Source organism: Pagrus pagrus (genome assembly GCF_965226575.1).
Source record: "Pagrus pagrus genome assembly, chromosome: 8".
NCBI lineage: Eukaryota > Metazoa > Chordata > Actinopteri > Spariformes > Sparidae > Pagrus > Pagrus pagrus.
In genome coordinates, this window is record NC_140192.1 from 3,141,376 (window position 1) to 3,169,199 (window position 27,824).

The window sequence follows — 27,824 nt, forward strand, 5'->3', positions numbered from 1 at the left end:
TCAATATTTTCTTTCCATCAGCAGAAGGTGAGAAGAAAATGTCCCCCCCACCACGCAGGCTAATCAGGCCGTATCCATATTCATGCACACTCCCATGTTCTCTGATCAATTCAGGGAAAAGGGCTTCCCATAGACAACCTGTGTAGTATTGATGAATCAATCCAACTTCATCATATTCATCATAACAGAGCCGGACGACCAGCTGGTGTCGGCCTGACATATCGGCAAATGCATCAGTCCGGCCCCAGTGGGCAGAGCGAGGTTTACTGTTAGAAAAACAGCACTTCATCTGCATATCTTCAGCTCATATGAACTGTTAGCATTATAATGGGCTCTGTGACACCAGGGTCCACTCCACTCTCAGAATTCAATAGAATCCTGAAGCGGGAGCGGGCCGCCCGCTGTCCTCAGAAGTGAAGAGGTTGAGGCCCGTGACTTGGGCTCTCTCCGGTCCAAAAAAAATTGACTGAAGGATGGATCTTCAGCGGGCAGCACCAGCTGTTCAAGCAGGGCCATTAGAGTAATAACATCCCAACGCAGGACCTTCAGGAGCCTTTGACACCTCCTCTTCCTCATTATCCCCTCACTGATTTTCTCTGGTGGTGGTCCGTGGGGTCTGCATCCTCCTCGCTAAATTGGGAGACTTGGGATATCTGCGAGCCAGTTCAGCTTTGATGTTTCATTTTAAAAAAAGAGCCAAAGAGGAAGTGACATCCCAGCGGAGAGTATTATGCTAATTATGGAAATGTTAATTAGGCCCAAAGGGTTAATTTCCTCTGCTTTTATATCAACTCCATACTTTAATCCGTCTCTCAGTTAAAACGCTTGTACCGGAGAATACTTCGAAATGATCAGTGTTACAAATTTGGAAACACCACTTTTCCTTTTAGCTTACAGTTTCCTTAATCCTCCTTCTTTGAAATGTTATTGGTACAATCCCACAGCCAAGGAGCTCCCTCTCTCTCTCATCATGCCACAAAATAACATAATCTTCTTTAAACTTATCACATAAACTCAACAACATATTGCTGCACGTCTTCCCGTATATATTGCACAGGGAGGTCGCTGAATGAAGAAAAAAGAAGGTCGAAAAGGACATGAAATAATCCTAAAATCTTGTGTCTATTATGGAAAACCAAAATAGATTCAGACACCAACAACTTAATTACTTTTCATTTCATTGGATTCTCTGCTGAGATGCAACAAAAAACACCTAATGGATGATAATTACTTTTATACCAAGGGATGCTATTCTTATCTTGCAAAATTTTCTCCGTACGCAGGAAAATAATGAAGAAACAAGCGTGTTCCTGCAGAGTCACGTTGCATGTGAAACTCTTGATTCAATATACGGCGCTGTGTGTACTTAAGGGTGAATTTGGCTCACAGCTCGTTTGAAGAAAAACCAATGAGTACCCTCAGACAAAACGGATCGTCCCCTGCAGGCTTGTTCACTCACCTGCACATTTAACCACAAAGCCAGTGTCTCCCTTTCTGCCATTTCATTAGTGTTAATTCCCCCTCAGGGATGTGGGAGGAAACGTCAGAGCACGGGGCTCATTTCTGAGATGTGGAAAAAAATAAAACGTCGCTCACTACTCACACTGAGTGATGAACAATGTCCTGACACGGCAGGTAACGGTTATGTATCACCCTTCCTCCTATATGTGATGTGACACATTAAAATGATGGGCGTTACGGCAGGAAGTGATGGATGCCGCGGCGCAGCCGGCGCTTACGTGCAAACTTTTGAATTGTAGAGCAGGAATTTTGTCTCAAGGTTGGTCTCAAAGTAAAATTAAAGGGGTGTGGAGCTCGACTGTTTCAAGGTTATGTTCACATTAATGCATTTCACAAGGTCTTTTTTTTTTTAAAGCTGTGTTAAATAGCTCCAAGTACACAGGCGGCAGAATTAAAGGATAAATTCACCCAAGAAATTAAAATGATGGAAAAGTCAGGTGAAGGTCCACAAAACATGTCTGGAGCTTCACAGCAAAACAGCTGATGGGGACTTGGTTCAATGGTAAAATGGCTCCATACAGCATAATCTGAAAAAAAGTCTTTAGAAGCCCCGAGATCCCAAATTAATTAAAAAAAAGATGTTATCTTGCTACAACAAAGATTTCAGCTTAAAGAGGAGTAAAAATAACTTCCATTCAAATCAGTGTGGTGTCTCGGGGCTTTAGGAGACTTGGATTATGCTGGACGAGCTGTATTTGTTTTTTTTCTGTTGTCTTTTCCTGTTTTAAACCAGCTGCTACAGATGCTCAGGAGGACGCTGCAACGCTGTTTTGCTGTGAAGCTCCAGAAAAGTTTTGTCGAAGTCACGTAACCTCACCTGACTTTCCATCAGCATGGAGGGAGGAGATAATAACTGAATGTTCATTAGTGAGTGAACTGTTCCTTTAAAGGGCGAAATAACTGCTAACTCTTTAGTCTTTAACCATAACCATCATTAATATCTGGTAGATTTATCGCTAATAGTCAGTTAATAGTTACTTCACTGCTAACAAACAATGAAATGCTTGATTAATAAGCACTTGTAAAGTTACAATATTTAATATATTACCTTTATAATTGCTTAATATATGATTTATAACAGTTAAATAACTATTAACTAAAGTTTAACTAAGTATAATTTACCATTTATTAATGGTGGTTATCATATTATGAACTTCACAGCTAAATCTACAGGATGTGCTGCTGTGTCTATATATATATATATATTTATAGCTCCATACATATAAATCACTTTTTATGATGTTGTTTTTGCTGTAAATTCTCCCTAATTATGAATCATTTTACAGACTCTGAGCATGTTGGTCAGAGTGACAGAAAATCAGTACATCAAGGGAACTTAGGCTCTTATCTTAATAATGCAATTCAAGAGCTTCACAGCAAAACAGTGTTGCAACATTCTCCTAAACAGCTGAAGGAGCTGAGTTTAAACTGTTTCTTAAAACAGAAGTCTCCTAAAGCCCCAAGATACCACACTGATTTGAAATAAGTTATTTAAACTCCTCTTTAAGTCTTTGTTGTAGCAAGATAACATCTTCTTTAATTAATTTGGGATCTCGGGGCGTCTAAAGACTTTTTGTCTGATTCTGCTGCATGGAGCCATTTTACCATTAAAACACGTCCCCATCTACTTCAGTTGTTCAGGAGAACGCTGCAGCGCTGTTTTGCTGTGAAGCTCCAGGAATGTTTCGTCGACTACGGACCTTCACCTGAATTTTCCATCATTTTCATTTCTTGGGTGAATTTATCCTTTCTGCCTGTGTACTTGGAGCTATTCAACACAGCTTTGGAGGTGTTTGCCTTTAAGCTTCAGTCCTCAGAAGGACAGAGGTTGTGCTTCACTCTGTATCAGTGAACTGTATTCATATCGTCAGTCATGATGAGATGCATCCTGCTGTTCGCCCTACGAAGAGAAATTCATTTAAAAACCAGGAGAATGTTTCAAACAACTCAGATTTTACACGGGCCATCATAAGCCCACGCCCGCAGCCAATAACACTGATTTTTGCTAATATCTTTTCACATTTGAAGGACTCAGGGGGATATAACGGGGAGCAAGGGAATTCAATGGACAGATTTGTGCAGCAATAAAAGAGAAGGTCAACTGCGTTATAATACCAAATTATTTCACGCCGCCAATGAAAACAAAAATTCCCACTTTTATTGGATCGAAATGATTCAGAGCGGCGCTGCGGCACACGCAGACAACAGTCATACATTAGAGTCTATTAAAGGAGCCGATATGAAAAGAAACGCACACAAAAAAAGGTGAAGCCGGAGCGTACGCAGAGTGGGAGGGTCTGAGCTGCCACGCCGGTCATCACGACACCCACCGGAGCAATGAGAACACCCAGGACGAACACCTCTCCCCGCTTCTAAATCCAGACATGGAGAGCGCTTTCATCCATTAAAAATGATGACTGAGAACCAAACAGCCCCTTTTTTTTTTCCTTTTGCACCGACGCTGCCTAACACTATAATATGGTTAAGCGGACATAATTTGCACCTGTCTCTTCCTGTCAATTTCTAAAGAGGGATGAAGTTGCACTCAGGCGAGAGGAGGTAGCATCACACGGCTTAGAGTTTGGACCCCCTCCTTCCCCTTCCTCTCTCTGCAGCACTCAGCTGTAACTCACACTGTAATTCTCGAGGGGGGGGAGTGTAGAAGTTGAAGAATTTATTCACATCCAATTGCAGCAGAGGGGAAAACCAGCTCTGCTTCTTTAATGTCACTTCACTTGGCACTTTGGAGCCTAATTACTCGACTTGGCCACCCTTTGCAGACGCGTCCCTCAGATCCAAGAAGAACATGTATTTAGACATCATCAGTGAGGAAATAATGTTCACTTCCAGAACCTGCAGGCACAGGGGCAGTAAAGCCAACTGGATGCAAAGATGCTGCATTATTACTGCCAACCCCAGCCTTAGGGATTGGACCCCAGCCTTTGTGCTCTTTAGGTACAAAGATCTCTATCCCCCCCCCTGTAATTGATTTCCCTGACTCTTTAGATGCAGAGCCAGAAACAGTGTGCCACAGAAAAGGCAGCTGATAGAGTTAATTAGGAGTAACTGTTCCTGGATTAGTGATAAAAGCGAAGGAACCATTTAGGCAAAATGCATAAGCCAATTCTCAGAGTACAATCCATTAACTAAGTAGTGCTACACAGCTGAGTATTTCCTCATGTAGTGTTTATCTTGACAATTAAACTCCGTCCATTGTCTCCAGAATTGGACTATCCCAGAACAGCTATCATGAAAAAGTTGTCTGCCCACAGTTTAAGATCCCCTGTTAATTACATGTTCATCAGTCTCAACAGTGAAACGATAGATTATGTTCAATGCCCGAGGACGCTTTCGTCATAATCAACTTTAATTAATGCTACGATCGCACAACGCTGCAGTTTTTGTTCAGCACTTAATCGCAGATTTTAGGTATCCAAATGTTTCTCGGAAGCGAAGCTGCTCTGGAGGCAGAATTAATCTCTTCGTTTAAGTCAAACCACAATGGGAGCGGTCACAGAGGCAGATTTTAAAGGGCGAGTGAGCAAAGGTGGCAGTTGAATGGCTCAGATTATCCTGTGGGCATCAGTAACCAGGAAAGCCTCATTTGTTCAGTCTAAAAACAATAAACTGAGGGTATTTATGTGGAGAGCTAAAGTCCTGATGTCACCTCCTCGCTAGCTGTCGTTTTACTAGCTTCTGTCACTCACTGCAGTCTCGCACTAAAGGGTCTTTTAATGAGTCTTTTATGAAAATACCTTCCTCTTTCATTTCCTGTGGTTTAAATCCATAATTACAGATGATTGAGTATCCACTAACTGCACCGCCTTTCAGCTTTTGAACCTTTTGTGAATTAAATAAAACAACAATTTCCGTTGTCATGAAGGAAGCTTCGGTTCCCGTGAGGTTTCAGCAGCTGTGTGTTTAATTTGCATCCTTGCATCAGTTTTTTTTTTTCTCATCTATGATATCTGCCGCTCTAATCCTCTTTAACAGTGTCATCAACTTTTAAGCTGTAATCTCTGCTGTCCCAAAAAACAAAACAACAAAATACCTTTGGTCCTCCCCGTCTGTTCTTACAGCACTTAACTTCTCGATATTTTGGGGTTTATGGAGAATGGTGTTTATTAAACATCACTAAAAACTAAAATGGTTGTGAAGAGCAGGTCTGAGGGAGGACCAGCGGTTGGTGTTGGACGTAGGGTTGTAGTACTCAAGATCGGTCTTGGTCTCGAGACCGGTCTCAAGACCATTTTTTGAGGTTCTTGGTCTTGTCTTGGAATCGAGGGCATTTTTACTCGGTCTCGTCTCGGACTCCGCTGATAGGCTTTTTGTCCATGCCTTACTGATAAGAGTGAAAAAGGACCCTCTCAAAAACAGCTTATAACTTCAAATCATTGGTAGTGTAAAGATTTCCCCCAGCTAAAAAAAAAGAAAACTCACATTTTGATGTTTTGTTATGATTTTCCTTTGATATATATGGTCTTGGCCTTGTCTCGGTCTCGGTACTCTCTGGTCTCGGTAATGTCTTGGTCTCGGTTGGTGCGGTCTTGACTACAACACTAGTTGGACGGACCATGTAAACAGTATTTGCATGGCCTTACTGGTGCTAGTTTGAGTCCCAAACAGCCAGATTACTTTACTCTACATTAGCCATGAGCTATCAAGCAACTTAATGCATCGAGGGTGTCTGTGTGTTTGAATTCAGGTCAGACTTTCACTAAAATTAGTTTTTTTCCTCTCTCTGTAATGTTATCCTCATAAAGTAAAGTACATTTACCCTCCAGCTCCGGGCAGCGCTCAGCATTACAGGACACGAACTCCAAGATAACGGTCACTCTCGCAGCTCACTGCTGCAGTCAGGTTGATAAGCAGGAGTGAATATAAATCCGAGCTCTCCTCCCGTCAGTAAATGCCTCCGGTTCAGCTCAGAATCCGATGTGACTCTGGGTGTTTATTCCTCCCGATGGTCCGGCTCTACACCTGACCTGCACCTCCCTCCTCTGCCCGGCTTCCTCCACATTACACTTAGCAAACGTCTTTCGTTTCGTTTTGTTAAAGAGACCTGTAGAGGCAGAAATTACATTGTTTTTTTAATTAAGGTAATGCATTTGCCTTTGACTCTCGAGACCCAGGTTCACGCTCTGTCCAAGATCTATCCATAACCCAGGTCCAGTTAATGACTAGACCAGATTATCTTTGCAACAACAGCAGTGGGCATAATAATAGCTCTTTTTTTACTAATCTCTTGTGTTTTCCACTGGCTCTTTAATGTCCACTGAGGCTTAGCTCAACTGTTCTGATTATTAATACATGTAAAAACGCTCTGCCTCGCAGTCTGCCAAAGCCATTCACACAGTTCTCAAATGCTTAAAGGATGTCACAAACACTGATAGATGTAACCCCGGGGGTTTTTACTCCCACTGGGGGGGGAGACAGTCTAAAAAATACATGTGTTAGTATTCTGGGTGAATGGGGTAAAAGTCTGTACTGGATGCCATTTGTAAACTAATGACAATAATGGCGATCTAAATTTGCACTGCTGGAAAAAAATTCAGCCTAATTTTTCTTCACTGTCAGGGTGCAGTCTGCAGAGAGCAGTGGGAGCTGTGAGCCACCGCAGCCCACTTTACTCACCACGAATGCCATTAGAAAAAATGTTGCTTCCATCATTCAGATCCCACTCGATGACGGGCAGTACACCGCAGTGACTAGTGCACAACCAGGGGGATTTAAAGTCAACTGGACAACAACTGCATTGCTTCTTTGACCTTTGAACAAATCGTGTTTTCAACAGCAGGTTAAACCGACGTCTGAAATAGCTGTTCTTAAAACATTTCATCAGGGCTTCCTTTGGCTCGTGGACAACAAATGGCAGCGATATATAGAGAGCACGGCGATAAATCTGTGTCATTTATCACAGCACAGAGGGAAAATTTCAAATCATTTAAATGTAAGGTCAAGAAGTGCTGCTACAGTACATCTCCCCCCCTTTCACTGCCTCTATCTGTCTCTCTGGTGAGAGAAACAGGAGCGTAATAAAGCGACCAATGCACAGGAGGAATATTAGACTAATGAAAAGCTCTTTCCTGCCTTGGCTGCCGGCCCATCTTGTGTTCTGCCTTGCGTCTACCATTTCACAGCATGGAGCGATGAAATGCAATTCTGCTGGCAAAACAATAAAGCAGCCCCCCCATGATGGTGCGTCATGCACTTTAGCTCCACACACAAAAAAACCAGTGGCAAACAATGATGACTCAAAGGGAAGGGCAAATCGTAATACTGTATGTGCATATAGAATCACTCAGTTGTAAGTAGCTCATTTCTAAGTGGCACACAGTGTGTTACTCTGCCCGCCTGACGGAGGATGAGAGTCTGTTTGTGCTGGCATGGGGTGCTCCAGCAGCATCTTGGATTTTTACAGTGACATAAAGGGCAACCGAGCAGGGGCAGCAGGTCCTGGAACATCGTGACATTGCGTATGATGGGAAAGGTGGTTAAGCGATAGGCCAGTCTGTTTTGGGAATATGAGCAAAAAAAAAAACAAACCCCCTGCTGATCATGAGCCAAAGCTGTCAAAGTGGTGTGGAGCTACACCCCGGCAGAGTCACACACATTTAGAGTAAAGTTAAGATTGAGGAAGACTTACAGGGAAAGCCATTTGTTCCACCTTATGGTGTCGCTGTACCGCAAGTACGTTTATAAAAACATGCTTTAAGACAGAACAGCTGATATTAGCCAGACTTTGGGTCTTTAGACTGGTTGTTCCATATAATAGCTACTTAACTGGCAACACGCCTCAGGACCTCAGTGCTATCCTGCGGAAAGTTTCAAATTCAAGAGCGATAGAAAGCTTCCTGACTGGAAACATCATGGTTCATCACGGCCCAGGACAGAAAGGCTCTACAGGGAGTGATCAAAACCAACCAGAACATCACTGGTACCACCTACAGACCATCAGTGAAGTGAGATGTCTGCAGAGACTCCAGAGGATACTAAAAGACAACACCCACCCAGCCACAGTCTGTTCACCCTGCTGCCATCTGGCAAAAGATACAGAAGTATCTGCTGCCGTACCACCAGACTACACAGCAGCTTCACTCCCCATTTTGTGTTTATACTTTGACCAAAATCCCAGCTGAAGTACAACTAGGCGTTATAAAATGGAAGAGGGTAATACTGTTTGGCTACTAGATTAACTTGGTCTAAATAAATTATAACCTCTTGCCTTTGGATTTAGGAAAGAGCTGGAAAAAGCCACTCGTTGTGAAAAACTGTGCTTTCTCTGGACTGGGCCCTAAAGCAGTCAGTCAGTAGGCTACCATACACCCCACAGATACAAAGGAAAAATTATTGCCTACAATCATGGTTGATTACTTTGTTGATTGCCGATAAGAGCTCGTTGGAGCACAGCAGCAAAGATACATCATATTACCGATTGGCCTTCCAAGCCGGGTGCGCTTGTTGTTTTCCAGGGGCGGTCGGGATGTGAAAACAAGTAACCGGGGAGAAAAATATGTCTCCTAGAGAGAGAGAGGCTGTGTCTTTGTTTGATGAACGAGCAATTTACTTCACAGGACAATATTCACAGTTTGGATTATTTCAATGAAAAAGCCTATTTGATTCTTTTGATCACTGGACCCTTACGGACTAAAGGATTATAAATTATTGAGGAGTGGACGCAAATTAGGAGTTTATAACTGCTTCAAAGGGTTTTATCAGCACCGATACTCCGTTCTCAACCCAGATCCAAGAGCTAAGGAGCCTCAGGAACTGAACTAGGAGCTGGATCAGATACTAACTCCTCCGTACACTCCTGTTTCAACTTAATCTAAAGAACTGACCGTCTGGGACACATATGGGTGAATGCAAACAATTTAAAAAGACCACTATGTTGGGCGCCCAGCGATGCCATGCCTTTGAAAATAACTTCCTTGAGAGGGAAACAATCTCACAGTCTGAGGCGAGCGCTGGCATGTCCTCTACATCTGAAGTATCTAAACAACCGCAGCGGATGTGAGATAAGTGACTGCAGCCTATGATCTGACCATCGATGGACAGACCGTGTCACACTGATGTATAATGCAGCTGTCCAATCTTCCAGCTGAGATGTGCAACTTCACAGGCAAAAAACACCCAGGCTTGCAGTCCTTCCGTTAATAATAGTTTCTTGTCAAGGGAAAGCGCTGGCATGGTAATGCATCATGTCTTACACAATGTATGCCATCCCAGATCTCGGTGGTCCAGCCTCGGCACTTCTGCTGTTTTATTAGGAATTATCTGCAGTCGATTAATAAATGTCGCGCTGGCCGAGTCCCACGGGACGAGGGGCAGAGAAGCACGCCCTGATAATGGAGGGGTATCCATCATGTCTGCCAGTCAGGGCACTGCCAGCGCCACCCGGACGCATGATGTGTATGAGCGAGGCGACGGCGGCTAATAAGGACGAGACTGTGAACACCTGGAAATGATCCGATGATGAATGTAGGAGACGCTTTTATTACGTTAGCCATTACGATGCACAAAGATTAAATCAATCATCATTGTGTGCGCCGAAAATCAGTAAATGAATTAAGATAAACATGAACTGTACTTTTAATGATTTAAAGGGGCATTATGTAGTTTTGAGGAAGAAGTTTTAATGAGTAGAGATCTTCAGTGACAAAACTCTCATTGTTTTCATGACTGAATAAACAAACTGACCTTAAAGGACCACACAATTCATAGTGTTTTACTTTGTTTATATGTGGCGGACCCTGCCACCTTTCTAGCTTCAAACAGTGTTCTGGGATCTTATTTTCCTCTGAGAACAGCTTGTTTATTCACTTATGGAAACAAGTTTGTATTATTACCTCATTAAGAGTTTGAATTTCTTCTCCAAAACTACACAGTGCCCCTTTGAAGCAACATTATGTAACTTTTTCACCTTCATATAACAGCTTCAACATCATTTTGATGGTGCAGTGTCTTGTAATAGGGTGACCGGTGTCTCCAGGCCTGGGATTTGTATTTACAACGCCGGTGTTGTACTCAGAAACTGTTGGGGGGGGCGCCAAATCACACAAAATGTCAACGTCTACATATTGTTGCCTCATCCTGAGCCTCGCCATACAGAGATGATGGAAGACCACAGACGACTTCAGGAGGTCTGACTGTTCATTTCCAAGTTTTCAGATGTGTTCATCCATTTTGCGCCCGAAGTCTATTTTCAGGACGTGAATAGCAACAGCAGCTACTAGATGATGACAATCCATCCCACTGGCAGATCTGACAACAGTGAAACGAGGTAATTTGCAGTAAAAGTTTAAGCATCCATCCTCCGTGGACATACATTTAGATATTTAAAACCAGAACTGAAATTTATAGGCATAAAAATGCTTTTCACCACAAATGAATTCCGACTAAATCATCTATGAACTCTCGAAGGACGACGGCGAAGCGAGCTGTTTTCCTGATATGTCATGAATAAAAAGGCCTGTGGGCTCTTAACGGCCTGTGACCTACTGAAAAAACAGAAAGCTCAGCGCTCGTTTTCCCCCAGTGCTCCGGTAATAGGCCAGTGGAAATAAATGTAATCACTGCACTTTGTTCTCCCCAGTGATATTTCTTCTTATTACTTTTCACCCACTCCGCCGCTCAGGCCACCATCAGAATCTCATTTGATCGTATTTACATTCGCTCTGGCTTTAAACCCCGGTGATGCTAAAAAGCAATTACTACTTCAAGTTGCCGTCTGCCAAAGAGAGAGCCACACAAGATGTCCTTGCCAAACTGCAGAGGATTCCTAACCCAGTCTGCAGCTGACATTTAAGCTCTTGTCTTCTTCTGTGAGCACGGTTCACTACATTTAGCAGCAAAGGAACTGATTATGACAAACATGGCCTTTTAAAAGAGGCCTTTGACCGGGGACAATCCCAACAAAGTAACATTATCAGAGTTTAATACCCGAGCCGCTCAAAGACAAACAGCAGAGGGATGTGCCATTTATAAAATTAGAACATCATCTGAAATCTCACCGCCTGTCTGGACGGGGACCTTCATCAGCCACGTGAAATATCACTGAAAGTCAAAACTGTAAAAAAAAACCTGCACCGGCCGAGGCACTAAATTAAAGGGACGTTCCACTGATTTAACACATCAGCCTCAGCTCGCTAATCGTGGAGAGCACTGTGGTATTCAGCCTGAAACATCGTGTAAAGTCTCGACGACTTTGTGCTCTGCTGTTTTCTACAGTAACTGACTAATTTCATCATTTCATCAAGTCACATTTCAATTAACACGTCCCCGCAGTAGATCATAAAAACAACACGGTGATGTAACACTTTGTAACAGCCGCCGCGTGACGCAACCGGAGCCGCTACGAAGGACACGACCATAAAACTGAAAAACCTTAATTTTATTTTCCCTTATTGCAATGTCCATACCATTAAATGTAAACTCTTAAGCAACCCTGTTCACATTGATTGTGTTGCTTTTGCAAATGGAGATTCAATTACGCCGTTCTTCCAAGTGAGCGCCGAGCAAACGGCGTGGACCTATCAATAGTAGGCTGCTCGGGGGACAGATGCAGCCGAGGATAAGCGAGATAGCCAGACCTCCTCTGCTGTGCACTCTTTGTTAAATTACCCAAGGTTAGTGCAGCGTACTAAAGGCGACTAAAGCAATTAGTTTTCCACCAGTTGGTCAATTGTCAGAGTCTGCAGGCGGAAGAAGCATCGTGTGTACAGCGCTGCTTTTAGACCAGATGGCAGCAAACAAGAATTATATCTGAGCATGAGCAGTCACGCTCAACAGTTTATGGAGCCGTTTTTTTTTTTACAAACCGGCGTTAATGGATTGTGTGAACTAACATCTCTCATCCATCCTTTTGAGATCTGGTAGGCATCTAAAGAGCCGCTGTATGCACTTGTTACAGTACAAGTTTGGCAAAAACTCCCATTTTCATCATCCAGAAGAGCAATGAAAGAGGATCCTCCAATCAATGCTGCTTTTACAGTCGGCGCAGCAGTGTAGTTTGAAAAGCAGAAGCAGCTCGTGGGGATTACGAGGAAATGACACGGATTTAAGGTTTTATACTTATATTTTATGTAATCCATTATGCCTCTTAATTCTCGTCTGGATATTTGTCTTGTTATTTCTTTTACTGCTGCCATTTCACTTTTCCTGAATGAGAGACTCTGTTCAGCAGCAGACGGACTGAGGCAGAAACTAAACGTGGAATATCACAGAGGTGCTACAAAATGTAGAAAATGGTATAGAAATCTTTCTGTCTGCATTTATGACTCTGCTTCCCATACAGCCCCCGGGGCCTACTCATTACTCAAGGACTTAAGGTAGTGATGGACTACTTCAATTACTTCCACACAGTCTGCATATACAGCAGGCTTGAATCCAGCTGCAGTGCCTCACCACGGATGCCGACAACTTCTCTGACGAAAAATCAGCAGTGACATTTTGTGACTGTGGTTTTATTTTCTGATATTTGCGCCACCACCTCGCTTCTTTTTAAAACTCCCGATCGGCCACCTGCTGTACAAATCCTGACTGAAAACAAATCTCGCTGTTTGTTAGAAATAGCTCTATTTGTTTGATGGATTTGTCAGCTCCGATCAATGACGTTGAATTAATTGGGCTTCATTTAAAATTCATATTACAGATGCAGTCAATAGAAAAAGTGCCGCTGCCGATAAATGATGCTGAAACGTTCCCCTCCCAGACTCCTGCTTCATCTCAACACTCACACTAATGGCAGAGTGTATCCTTGACCCGCTGGCGGGTGACGTTAAAAGCTTTTTAGTGTTGGGAGTGATTTCTGTTACTTTGCAGGGGATCTCTGGCTTGTAGAGCGGATATGGATTCCCCATACCCTGAACATAGAGGGGTTGAGGAAAAGAGGTGACTCTTATCTCAGTGTGTGTCCCACTGCTGAGAACATGACATTAAATTCTTAAAGACCAAGAAAAGTTCTTGTTACTTATAGAAGAAAGGATTTACTCTTACATGAGTGGTTGGGTGTTTACCACAGGTGTCTAAGGGCTCATTTAAATGATTCTTTGTATCACGTTGTTTCACTTAAGTCAGTGTTGTTTCCTGTCATGTTTTAATCTCTACAGGTTTACGGCACCGTCACGACATGTCTTCAAGTTTCATTAATTGGCAGTGACACTACAGATGTTCAGCTTTTAGAAAGACAGGTTTTTGGTCACACTGCAGATTTCAGTGTATGAAGGGACAGAAGAGTGTTTCAGGGATGTCAAGAGGACAATCTGAGCCTTTGTACCGTCAAACAAATGTCCTACATGTATACGTAGAGACCCCGTCACCCTGTCTGTTCGCTGTCAACACCTTGGATTTCACATACACAACTCTGTTACTGTGTGCTGCATCAGCGAGGTGGAGGAGGGGCGTCGTGGGGGCTGAACCACCTGCAGATTAACGCTAGCAAGATCGAGGAGTTGGTGGTGGGACTCAGCAGGTGGAAAATACCCCCCAACACCTATTTCCATCAAGGGGGGAGGTCGCATTCAAACTGTGCAGGAGATTTTCACAAATGGAAGAGGATTAGGAAGAGAAAGGATCACCGGAAAATAAAAGAAATCTTCATTTTTCCCCCATTAAAAGTAATGACCTTATTGTCCTGGTATAAAGTAAAGTATGTAATTCTGAAACACTTGAAAGCAGAAGGACCTGGGGGGTGCATGCCGTCATGACCGAACACTGGTCACTGCTAATCATCCAATTAGCAAAAGAAATCTGTTCAGACAGCGTTCATCTGGATGACATTTGATGTCATAAACTGTAGAAAGAGGTCGGCTGAGTCATACCGACACCAGCGGCTGACATTAGGCGTTCCCAAACAAGCCACAGCTTCAGGCCGGCGGTACAGTGCACGCCACATTGTTTCATAACTGCTATTAGTTGAAAGTAAACGCTAATGCAGCTTAAAAAGACGACCGCAACAGCAACAAAAAAAAAGAACAATTTTCCCGGAGTGCTGTGTGGGCACAAGCCACAGCAAATCAGCAAAGATGCAAACATGGCCCACAAGGTTGAGATGAATACATGTTGGTTTACATGGGAGGGTTGAGTAATCCACAGCGGCGCTGACCCCAAAGAACTCTGAGATTGTATCAAAAGCCAAAATGAGTTTCAAAAGAGAAAATTTCGAGCCTCGACAAGAAGGCAGTAGGAGGATGCCTCAGGCACACGACGAACTGAAGAGCTACACAGACGCTACGCGCTAAGACAAAGCAGGCAGAGAACAATGCAATATTCATATTGTAAATGCTTTACCAGGTCACAAGCCGAGCTGTCAGGGCCCCTCAGTCATCAGAAAACCAGTGAAGAAGCCCACTGCTTCCTCCATCAAACTCATTAAAAACACAGAGAAAACAGGCTTAATACGCCGCAACTCACAGACTAATGCATTAGTCACCAACGACAACAAACACCCAGTGAAAGGTTGGAGGGGGAACACATGCCATGTGTTTCATCACCTTCCAGCTAAGAAACTCAGAGGAAACAGCAGCAGCTGTCTGCTATCATCAAAACACGGCTACCTCATTTTCCTGTCCAGAGTCTATCTTGAAATATGCCGAAACCCATCACCGCACGCTGTAAACTAATGCCTGGTGCCTCTGCCATGCTGACAGGCTTTAAATGTATTTTCATATTACCCCTCCGTTTCACAGTGGCCACGAGTGTCGAGAGGCTCGATCTGATCATTCGTCAATCCCGGTTGATACTTGTGGTGAGTAATGTTATATGAGAAACGCGGCTCATGTGGCTAGTGAGCGAACAGACTGTCAAAAAACAGATAGACCATAAAACAGGGAGGCGGTCAAGAAGGTGCCTTTGAGAAGGAAAGAGAATCTAAAATATAAAAAATGCATGTGGAGCGCGTCGAAAGCATCGATACATCGCCGTCTCATTTATTATGATGCTTTTGTGTCGTGACCAAAAAGGCTACGAAACCACGGTGAGAAGATCCGACACCACCCGCCCTCTTTCTTTAGAGTAAGACTACAGTTCCCATGATGCCTGTCTTTCACTGAATCCTACTAAATGTGTTTCTTTTCCACCACACTCAATCCGTCTTTGAGAGCTTTACCTCGTTAGCACGAGAACAACGGTGTAATTACAGAACACTGACATTTCAGGAAAATGTGATTTATTTTTCTGTTCTTGGCGTGAAGTCAATACAGGTCAATTACACCTCAGTGCATGTGATGAAGCAGAGGAGGAAACAGCTACATCACCTCATTTAAACTGCATTTATATCACACTGTATGAGGAAGTATGTGTTTCCTGACTGACAATAGATTGAATCACTGTGACATCACACAAGAAACACTTCTGGGTAGAAAACCTGCAGCTGATTTGCATTACAGAGATAATATGTGAAATCTACATCCATTGCACTTTCAGCCGCAGCAGTAATATTTAAAGACACAGTATATAGTTAAACACTGGTTCAACCTGTCTGCTTGGTTTATGTATTGTGTTGCTGTGCCGGTCGGACTAGCTGCTCGTTCTGGTTAAACTCAAGCTGTTGTTTTTCTTTTAGTCAACCAGCCCGATAAGTAATTAGGTGTCCAAACAGGCGTTAGTGAAAGGGTTGTTATTAATGACGTATTTAAGCAAACAGTCATTTTTGATGAATGACATGCAGAGCCCCGTATCGGCTGACAGATATCGATCAGTTTCATCATATCTGGCGTCTGGAAAATGTGGAAAAAGATGCTCGGGGTGGTTTATCACTGTAAAACTCCCACTTACTGTGTAAGATTTTTGTTTCTGGCTTTATTTTGTAGACTCTATTCTCATGTCTCAAGTTTGACTTGCTACCACTGTTTTTTCTGCTCACCTGTGTTTTGTTAGTTTTTAGCCCCTGAGTGTTTAAATCTGTGTTTTCCTTCACTCTTGGTTGGTTCGTCTACACTCCCATGTGAGCTCTTGTATTTCTGTATTTTACTTGAGTTGTTGGATTCTCCTTGCCTGCCTTTATATTACCTCTGGGTCTTACATTTGGGTCCTTTTTGGCTGACCATTACAATTTGAGACATCACTGCATAAAAGCGTATCCATGTATATATTCTGTGTATATGAATACTACAGATTTTTTTACTCAGCCCCAAAAATCTGTCAGGCTCAAATGAGATATATACACATTTTCAAATAACAGTGTGGAAGAAGAAGATGTAATTGTATGTCAGCTGGTATGTGATGCAGAAGGTTTTCTACATGCTGCTGGAAGCCGTCACAACACGAAGCATCTCAACAGCAGCGTGTTTCACATGAAGTTGTCATCTTCGAACACTCTGAGGAGACTCTGAGAAACTCTTTGGAGCTTTATTTCTCTGCATCGTGTCATCATGTGTAGAAATGTTTTAAAATGTTATGACAGGTCTGATTTATACCTCCCATGAACATCTCATTGCAACAGTAACAACTATAAAACCTTGTGCCATGAAAACCGTCCACAGTATAGAAATCGTTCCTGATCCACTGCTGGTGCTTTGATGCCAGTGAACCACAGATTTTCAGATTTCTTGATGGTGACTTGTTTGTTTGCTCTGACACCAGCTCTGACCCCAGACAGAGAAATAATATACGAAGCTGCTATAATGCGAACGGACAAGTTTAAACTGAAACCACAAAACTAACAAAATAAACTTTTCTAATGAGGAAAGTTACTCACTGGACAAGATGTTGATCGGGAGCGAGTTCAAATCGACTGTGTCGGCTAATCCATGTGCAACAAATACTGTTTGGTTAGCCATATTTTAGCTACAGTTAGACGGAGTTAGCCGTTATTTGCATGTCAGATTGGAGTTCCCAAAGCGGCTTGATGCTAAGACACTGTGCTCACTCCAGTCCTGCTCGTGCCGTTCTTACAAGTGTCTTAAGTGTGTTCAAACTGCAGCTGATAATCTCTGAAAATATGTTGATGAATATTTGAGTAAATCGTGTTAGAAGCAGCAAATTTTAGCTTTTTCTCCACACACATGTAAAAGAAAGCAGATGATTATATGATTCTGTTGGATGTCCATGATGCCACAGAAATAAGAGCTGTGTTGTAGGGGCACTGTGTAGTTTTGGAGAGGAAATTCAAATTCTGAATTTTGATATTAATATATATTTTTGTTTCCATGAGTGAATAAACAAGCTGTTCTCAGAGGAAAATTAGGTCCCAGAACACTGTTTGAAGCTAGAAAGGTGGCAGGGTCCGCCACATATAAACAAAGTAAAACAATATAAATTGTATTGTCCTTTAAGTTCAGTTTGTTTATTCAGTCATGAAAACAAAGAGAGTTTTATTATTTAGTTTGTTTAGGCAGAAAAATAAATGAAGATCTTTCTGATTAAAACTTCTTCTCCAAAACTACAGAGTGCACCTTTAAGGTCGAACATCTTATTTTTCGTAATAGTTAAAGAATAATTAGAGCAATATTAAAATATCACATTCCCAATCAACTGTTATTGTGAGTAAATCATTTAACACTCCAAAGATATTAAATATACAACAACCACTCGTCCCTGTGACGGAAACATTTTCTTTAAATGAAAGCTCAACATACAGACTTTAAAATAACTGTAACTGTTTATTATATTTCCACGTATATGAGGGTAAACTATGTTCATCACACTATTAAATCATCCCCCCGTCCTGTTCTGCAGCACCTGTGTGTGTCGACCACTGGTCACAAACAACACGGTCCGATGACTAACACGTGCCCACCAGCGAGAGCCAGAGCTCCTCCAGGCAGGACGGGACACAGCGGGCTGAGACTGCCGCTCGGCAGTCCATTCATCACAACTTGTCCTTCAGCGCTGCTCGGTCCCGCTAGGCCTGCTGCTGCACCATGGATCAACAGAGGACATGTTGGAACAGCTGACCCAAGGCCATGAAGGTGGGAACCGCAACAGCAGAGAACCTTCGAGGTCGGCACATCAAAGGCCACACATCAGGCGGCGAGAAAATACCTGTGATCTATGAATCGCAGAGTTTTCTACAACGGCTGGACTTTCAACTACTGGGTTACTATTCTGACTGTTTTATCTGCTAGATCAAATCCTGAGATTCTTTGTTTCTATGGTTAACTACACATCGTACTTAATTTAAAGAAGCAGTATGTAAGAATTTGGGTTGAAAACATTAAAAAATTAACTAAAATGATCAACAGAATGTGAAGACTGAACAGATTTGATGCTGTGACATCTATGTATCATGTTGCAGAGATATCTACTGAAGTTAGCATGCTAACCAGCTAACCTCGGTCATCCAAAGCTCCCCTACTAGCGGTAAACACCAACTCTGAGTGCTCTGAGCTCACAGTGTGGACCGCTAGCTGCACTGCTAACTGGGCTTAATAGCTAATTGAAGCTACAGTTAGGTATTCGGTGTTGATCACTGACCTTCAGCCATTGACATGGCTGGACTTGTTTTCTAATTTCTGATTTGTCAGGAAATGTTTATTTCTTTAACCTCAACAAAATATACATATAATGAATTATCATCATATTTTAAATAAGCTTTAAAGTAAATTAATTCCTGAGTGATGTGAAACTAAATTTCTATTTTAAAATTGTAAGTACTAATTTAACAAAACAGCTGTGTACTGTTACACAGCTCCAGTCACACTACAAGAACCCATGTAGAGCCTATGTATATGGTGATCCATCAATTAGTTGTTGAGACATTTTACTTGAAACCACAAATGCCAACCTCGCACGGTGCAAGAGAAACATTCGGGGATCACTGAGGTCATTACAATTGTGCTAATGCATTTAATGTTGAAATATTTCGTAGCATGTGTGATAGCTGTAATCTGATGGAGGCTCTGAAGGTTAAAACAGAGGATCACCAGAGTCAGCTGGAGTCATTCTCTCAGGAACGTCAACATCTGTGCAATATTTCATGACAATCTATCCAATAGATCTGAGAGATTTCAGCGTGGACCGACCGACCGGCAGACAGACAGATATATCCATCCATATAGAAACTAGCTTCTGAAAACAAAAGGTGGTCACCAGCCTGCGATATACAAAATAATGACACTGCGATGCCTTCTTGGTTTCATTGGATGGACCGCCGAGAGATTCATTTAGAAACTCCAGTCATTCAAAAGGCAATTTACTTGAGATCGGCTGACATAGATTTCAGCAATGACCCATACATCAACGCGACATGTTCTTCGATAACAATATTGAATTCTCTCTGACTTGATAAGAGACGAGGCCTCGCCTTTCACTCCACTCCGACTCTATAGAGGCTCAGACCCAGATGCTATCCGGCAATGAAGTATAAATAACATATACACAGAACTGTGTGTGGGTTTCCTAATTATTATGTGTGTCTTCGGGCACAGTCACAACACCCACACACCCACACACACACATCCCCCAGTAAGGCTTATGGCCGCTCAAAGGTTTGCTAAATAGGATGCTATCATAAAGCAGCCCTGCAAAAAAAAAAAAGCTCATCCGGTGTAAACACAGATATGAAAAAGTTCACGGAGCCTGTGCGACCTGACACCTCTAAATTTGGTGTTTATTACCACACCGATGTAGCTCCAGCAACCGCTCGACAGCAGAGGCCGAATTAATGTGGGAAAAAAAGAGACATTAGCTTTTTCATAAAAGACCAACTTCTACTTGTGCTGAAGCTGGAGAGTAATTGCTCCACAGCGCCAAGTGTGATTAATTACAGTTTGCAGCAATAAATACGTGTTTATTTAGAGCAACATGTAAGGATCTTCAGAGATTAGGGAAATGAAAAGAAGTTCAATTAATAGCTATGAATATTTAAGCACAGTTTGTGCATCACTTTATTACAGTAATTTGTATGTTTAGGCAACGAAACAGAGATATCACTGTAACTTCCTACTTAGCTGTTATTCATACCCACAGTTCCATGTATTATTTAAGATGTATGAATATTACATGGTTATTTACATTATAATATATTTTGGTTCTGCTGTCGGGCCCCTGCAGACCAAGTTTCCCAAGGGTCTGTTGGATGTTCAGGACCAAATTTCCACCCAATCCAGTGAAAAATGAGCGACTTGTGACGTTCAGAATACACAGAATCACACAAATGCTGAAATTGAACTCAACTTCAAAAATATATAACTTTAAAAGTATTTGGAGAACAGTGATAGGACTTTTTTTAATTTAACAGGTGCAAGTATGTGTGTTTCTGTCCATTTTATTGTATTTATGTATTTATTCACCTGATTTTATCTCACCTGTTCACGCTCTTTCAATGTATTTTTTATGTTTTTTATACATCTTATAGCGGTTCCCTGCATGAGCTCGCTGAGATAAACTCCATTCAATCATGTTGACATGGCAATAAAGTATTGACTCTTGAATCTAAAGATGTTTAGAGTCAGGAGGCCCCAGGTGAGTTGGTATGAAATGACCTTAACGCAGAAACAACACATCTCGTCTCTCGCTCTTCTCTTAAAGGCAGCTCACCCTGCCCAAGTCATTTTTCCTCTCATCATTACACAGCACAGTGAATCCTCCGCCTACCGCATTTAATTCCCAAGTGTTTCTTTCGCCCTCAGGGAGTTAGTTCTTTTGCAGGTGCTGAAAAAAATATCAGGGGAAAAAAAAAAGATGTGTCCACATGTATCATTCAGGCCTCATACAAAGATTGCCATATTTTAAATGAAACCTCCTCGGCCGGAGTCTAGACGGGACCGTGGAATGAAGACGTGTGGCTGCAAGAGCACAACTGATTGAATCTCCTGACTGAGATGGATGAAGGGTATCTGCAGCTTTGTATCATGATTTAGCGCTGTGACTGAGTGGGCCTTCTCACCCTGTCCTGATTGCCGTCCCCTCAGATTAAGTAAGACGGAAGCTACAGCGTCCATCCAGGACGGATTAGGCCATCATGACTCAAGCATTTCAGGGAGGAAGTCTAAATAAAAGCCCGCAGAGCGCACTGATTCTCAAGAAATGGTTTAAGTTAAGGGTGAAGGAGCAAAAGGGAACATATATAACTGAAATTATAGATCACTGATGTGGTTAACACATCTGCAGTTTATCTTCTTGCTTAATGACGTCTGACAAACTGTTACAGAGCTGGGATTTGTATTTACAACTGTGGTGTTGCACTCTGCAACTGTGGGGGGCGCCAAATCCCACAAAATGCCAGTTTCTATATAATGTTGCTTTACAGTTTTATGACTTAAATCTTGACTTAAGGTCCACTACCCAGCTCTCTGCACAGCTTTGCACTGCTTCTCCTGTAAGATGTGGTTGAAAGCTCTTCTCGTTAAACTGAATTGAGAATTAACTTTCAAGCTTCACTCTAAATGTCTTATTTTGTAAACCGACAGTGAAAAAACCTTCTGGTAATTCAATGTACAGTGATACAGAACTGTTGTCTTGACTCACAGCAGGACTCGGCTCTGTTAGTCATCATCCACTCTTCAAGCCATTTTAGGTTTTCTGTCATGATTTTTCTGGTTCAGGTGCAGGAAGTATGACATTCCCTGGAGATCCCACCTACAAAGGGTTTGGAACGAGGCTGTTTGGTCCTGAATGCGTCAGGGCTTTTTGCAACACAAGCCTTCAGATACAGATGACAAACAGTGGCTGAATGTCTAAGTATCATTCAGCCGCGGAGCGGACAGGAGAACCCAATGAGCTGCCGGGCTGATTGCTGACTACATTAAGTCCGTTAGGCAGCGCGTTGATGAATCCACTCGTTGAAATGTGAAGGTAATAGTCTTGACATAGCAAAGACATAACTCAGCGACTGTACCTGCAAAGTCCCCAAATGACAGCAATCCCAAGTAGCAGCCAGTCCAATATGAAAGAGGACTTTGCTTTTATTACCATCATCATTACTGTATATCATTCCTGAATGTACAGCCATTTGGTTTCATTTAAATGTAAATCTGGGCACTGAACTGCGCTGCGTTGTCACCCACGGCAGCCTGACTATGATGATTCATTCTTGGATCGGCAGGGAAAATATAAGAGCCCCTCTGCTTTCTCGGAGGGAAAATAACAGATTTGACCTTTGTCTGTTTTCATGAAAGCCCTGTACACAGCAAAATAGAAAAACCTTGAGATTTTTTTTTTCTTTTCTTTTCTAGAAAACAAAAGTAGCTACAGTTTTGTGCATCCTTTGTGCCCCGCTGCTTCTCTTTTCTTTTTCTCTTTTTTGCCCAACCTGAATAACAAGAACAGAAGAGGTACAATCTGTGGCACAAGGTCAAGGGTGGACTAAAGCCCGGGGAGAACCAATGAGTCCACATGTCAAATGAGAGCGCCGCGACAGACGACAGAGAGAGACGAGGCATCGCATGCCATGTGGCGATGCATACTTCAGTGAGACCTAACACAATTGTGCATCTGTGCAGCTAGAAGATGCTGTTTTTCTGCTCGTATCTATCAAACGAGGTGACTGCCGGGGGCTCGAGCAACGTGTGAAATCTTGGGCCAACATCAGCAGCTCCATCTCCTGATCTCGTAACATATTCTTGCAATCATATACGTACAGCATTAGGAAAACTTACAGCGGAGAGCATGCTGAGTTATTGGCAAATCAATCCTTCATCAAATATCACATAATCCCCTCACTCATTATTTTTCTTACTCTGAACACGCCCGCTCTCTTGATAAATCACAAAAAATTAATCATCAGGTCTCAAATAAATGTGTCTCTGTGTCGAGCGAAATCAACAAGACTTTCATCAGGAGCCAGGTTAGAAGGGATATTGCATATCAGTGCACTCAGAGATCCTTTCTGCATCTCTAAGTAGGCCTTCATTAGGAGATAAATACATGGCAACAGCTGAAAACTGATCCATCAGGAAGTCACATCTAATATCACTGCTCAGGAAGCTGGAAAACTCTCTTGGATTTCATGACCAGTAGTGTGTAACATGATTGAAAAAGCCTTTTAAAGGTCCCTCCTGGGCCACACACTGCACAGAAGGAGTCCCTCTTTCATGACCCCTCGCGTGAGGCTCGTCCTAGCCGACGGGGCCTGTGAACATCGCTTGTGATCCTTAAGAGCTTAAATCTCGCCGAGTGCGAGCTAGCACTGTCAAGTCCGCTGCCGTGTGGTTCATAGAGTCAACCTTGTGGGGGAAATGTTTCGTGTGACACCCGTTGTTACGTTTATGGCCTTCGGGACTGATGTGACGTGCAGAGAAATGGCAACACGGAGGGCGTCTGTGGTGTTTGAGGAGCTGGAGACAGCATGAAATGTCACTTTGATTCCCGCGGACATGATGGAGGCCTTCAGGGTGCATCTGGGGAGAGTTTTTATGTAGCAGCGGCTAGAAATAAAATGATTTGTGGATTTATTGAGCGGTCAGTTTTCAGACGATGAATCTATTTTTGAAATAATTTCAATCATTTTGCAAGAAAAAAAATACCAAACACTCATCAACAGGGTTTCATCTTTGAGTTTAAGATTGAAGCTCAGACGGAGCTGATGTAGCCTAATAAGAAGTCTTTCTCACAGCCCACAGTCTCGGTCTCTTAAAATGAGATTTGGCTTCTTTGCCTGACATAAAATCCCGGTAAGGCCTCCTCTCTCACACAGGATGTGACAAATATAAACTCGAATAACATCTGAACCCTCTGCCCCGAGAACATCCGCCTCAAAACTGTTCAATCTTTCGCCTCTTTGAACTCTTCGGTTATGATTCCTTCAGCAGAGGAACATCGTGAAACAGGAGTCCTGAGCAGCCGACTCGTGCCTTCTTCCAGAGTTTCTGGGTATCAAAGTCTTTCAATTTCAAAGCTGCTATTTGGGGGTACTAATGATCGCCAACATTTGCAAAGACTAGCTGCATAGTATGTTCGTACGATCTGCCTTTTAATCCACAGTTTAAATAATGTTTCCAATGTAACGCTGAAGGGATCACTAGAGAAAATCTGAGGGGTCACGAGATTATTGAGGAGGAAACATGAAAAATATATTTACATCTGTCTGATTTTCTCTAATCTTTGTGTAATTCTGGATCCATTTCAGGCGAGACGACCCTGATGGGGCCATCAGCTAACTTCAATGCAAAAGCTTAAAGCCTGCAACACAAAAAGAGGTGCAGGGTTTGAGAGATGTGTCCGTTCTGCCTGCAGGGAAGTTATAATGAAAGATGCTATCGAGCTGCATCATGGGATTTGTAGGATCCAGTGTTTCTGGAGCCTGACACAAAATAGGGACTAAAAGTCGGGATACCTCGGCCTTTTGCTGTTTCTATTCTTTTTGAATCTGAATCTTGTGAGTCTCCCAACTTCATGGTGGTGCAATGATGATGAGCTGCAGGAATCTTTAAACTTCTCTTGGCTCATAAATACTCTGTGTGCGACCTGTGATGATGGAGGAGTCAAGAAGACATGGCTTCATTGTGAAGGGGTCACAATCCTCAAACTGTTGGGAGCTGCTGGTTTAAATACAAAGCTGCATTCATCATCTCTGTTTACTCTGAACAAGTGGCATACTTTCATGTTTTGCACAACAAGACATGACACCTGTTTCCCAACAATGCTGCCCTGAAACAACACTTTGATTTGACAGTCGTGTGCAGGCTGCATGCTAAAATCTCAAAAAAGTCAACGATACACAAATAAAATATGCTATAGACACCATCCAACAGAGTCAACAGTTGGAGTGTTTCCGGTGCTCAGTCTTACATGTTCGGTAACCGTAGAGAGCACGAGAGTCGTGATGCTGTGACCTCAATCTATAATGGCACTCAGCTCAGCTCCATATTGGCTATAATGTCATACAGTCGGTTCATAACATGTGGCTCTAAAGGGGGAGGACGTAAAATCACATCAGATTCATTAGCATCGCTGTACACATTCACCTCACGGGAATCTGAAGTGCCTCGAACCATTACAGTCGTCAGCGGGCAGAGAATGAGCAGTTTTTTTTTCAAGAGATAAGATCAACACCGACACAATCAGATGACTCAACAGCGTACACATTCTCGTGGAGCGGCGTGCTCGCCTTCACACATCTGATTTTAAATGGGTGAGTTTCAGATCAGCAGCTGCAACTCAGAACCTCAGCCATGAAAAAGTCTCTGAAAATAAATCTCCACTCCAAAACTGAAAAAATATGAAGTGATTTGTTTTTTCTAAGTGGGTTTCAAATCTCGAAATTGCTCTTCCTTGAAGCAAAAGAGAAAAAAAAAACAGCATCAAACATCTTTTAAACAGCCCCCCACCTGATGGAGCAACCCCACACATGTGCAGCACCTGCAGGGTCTGATTGGCTCTGACAAACATCATGCCCCCCCCTGTGATTCCCAGCTCTCCTGCCCTTTCAGACATGGTTTGAGGTGCGTCAGTGGCTCAGTGCTTTTTCTTTATTTTGAGCTTGAATCCAAAATAAACGCCTGTCCCTGCGCCCTGCACACACACAGCCCTCCACAGCAGCCCACTCTCCCCCTCACACTGTCTCCAGCTGATGATATCAGGGAGGGGGGATCGTTTGATAATGAAGACAGACGTCCACGGGATCAGTACAGTAACTCCCAGAGAGAAAAACGCGTTGACATGCCTGTTGCACAGGCGTGTCTGTATCACAGCCCAGCTCTCCTGAATGCAGCGCGGTCATGATGATGGATTCATTAAAAGACTGCTGAAAAACTGAGTGAAAATTGGTGCAATTAACATCGATTTGAGGTGGAATACGATGGAGATGAACAGTGTGGGAACTTGACAGTGTCAGCTGCGGCTTGATGAATTAATATCAGATGCTCCGCTGCGCATTTGGGGGAAGAAGGAAGCTCCAACAGTCGCAATAAGTCCGGCAGATGAATCAAAAACCCCACGCTGAAAAGCTGAATGTGCACAGTTCATTTATAAAACCTTCAGAAATATCCGACATATCTGCAAACACGATAGAAAACGTGACAAGTGGTGCGTAACCACGAGGATGGCACAGGGAGAACGGCTCTTAAAAACACGCCGGGTGGAAGCGTCTAAAAGCCCCCAGTGGTGCTGAAAGTATGCATGCACGCTCACGGACACGCAGCTCTTACCTTTACAGATCACGGATACTGTGCAATAAACAAGCAGCAGGAGGCCCGCCGTGGAGAGGTAACGTCCTTTTGTCCGCGCACCCATTCCGACGCGTAGCTCTCCACGGATACGCTAACCGGGTGTTCGCTGCTCCGGAGCTCCGCTGCCTCCTCTCGCCTCCTCCTCCGAGCTGGACGAGCCCCGTAAACCAGGGAAGGGGACAGTTTGACGCTCTGGATGCAGGAGAAGAAGCAGAAGAAGAAGCAGAAGAAGAAGAAGTGGCTGGCTCCGGGGCTGGACTGTTGGTCGGAGAGGGAAGAAGCATCTTCACTTCACTTTTGCGGTGCGTGTGTGCGCGGCGGGGGAGACGTGCGCTCCGAGTTTACCCTCCCTCCCTCTCCAGCCATCATCATCATCATCCCGGAGCCCTGCCCCGCGCTAACCAATAGCAGATGGAGGAAGGCGGAGAGGAGGAGAGGGTGGGGTAGGCTGCATGTAGGCCTACTCACTCAAACATTTCTTCTAACTGTGATGCAGCAGTCATCAGCCCAACACGGCAGGACCGGTTCTGACACCGCGAGGTTTACTGGGAGTCGCCTATTCCCTCTTTAATCAGACACACAGCAGAGCCACACTGGCCCTTAATGCTCCTGGTGCCGAGTCCATTTCTAACAAGTGTTTCTTGTTCAGTTAAACAGTCATAATTAATAACTACAGTATCTTCAGATTCATTAGGGGAACAGAAACAGCTCAGAAATCTGCCACAACACAAACAACATGAACAAGAACATGACATGGTTCTTCCTGTAGTCTCCTGTGGATCCTGGTTAGCTGCTGCTGGACTCCAACTATCATCTCCATCATCATTATTACTATTATTAATATTCACACTTCAATTATTATAGCTGTTACAACCCAACCAGTCTAGGCATCGAGTCCGGTTCTGCTCGAGGTTTCTGCCTGTTAAGCGGCAGTGCTTGCTTCATGGGGGAAATGTTGGGTCTCTGTAGATAAAATAATTAAAGAGTGAGGTCTCAACCTGCTCAATTTGAAAAGTGTCCACCGAGATGACGTTTGTTGAGAATTGGTGCTATCCAGATAAAGATTTATTGGTTGAGGTTTGCAGCCAAATGTTCGAGATAAACAGCTGGTGGCACCAATGCTCCAGTCTGTGCCATAGAGTGGTGTTTGTAGTCCTAAAACCCAAAAATCAGTGAGCATTTTTGTACATCCTGTCCTCTTGTCTCAAAGTCTTCTGAATTGATTTTCGATTAAATGCCTGAAATAAGGTGTGT

At 43.1% G+C, this 27,824-nt stretch overlaps 1 protein-coding gene across 2 annotated transcripts in view; it reads right to left on the reverse strand.

Moving 5' to 3' along the window:
• The window catches only part of unc5db (unc-5 netrin receptor Db), a 163,621-nt gene extending 136,717 nt beyond the window's left edge, over nucleotides 1–26,904 (reverse strand). For both annotated transcript variants that reach the window (XM_084359830.1, XM_084359829.1), the window contains exon 1: nucleotides 26,550–26,904. In XM_084359830.1, the coding sequence (XP_084215956.1) occupies nucleotides 26,550–26,634 (85 nt within the window). In that variant the 5' untranslated portion in view covers nucleotides 26,635–26,904. The remainder of the gene's footprint in view (nucleotides 1–26,549) is intronic.
• Nucleotides 26,905–27,824: the final 920 nt, after the last annotated feature.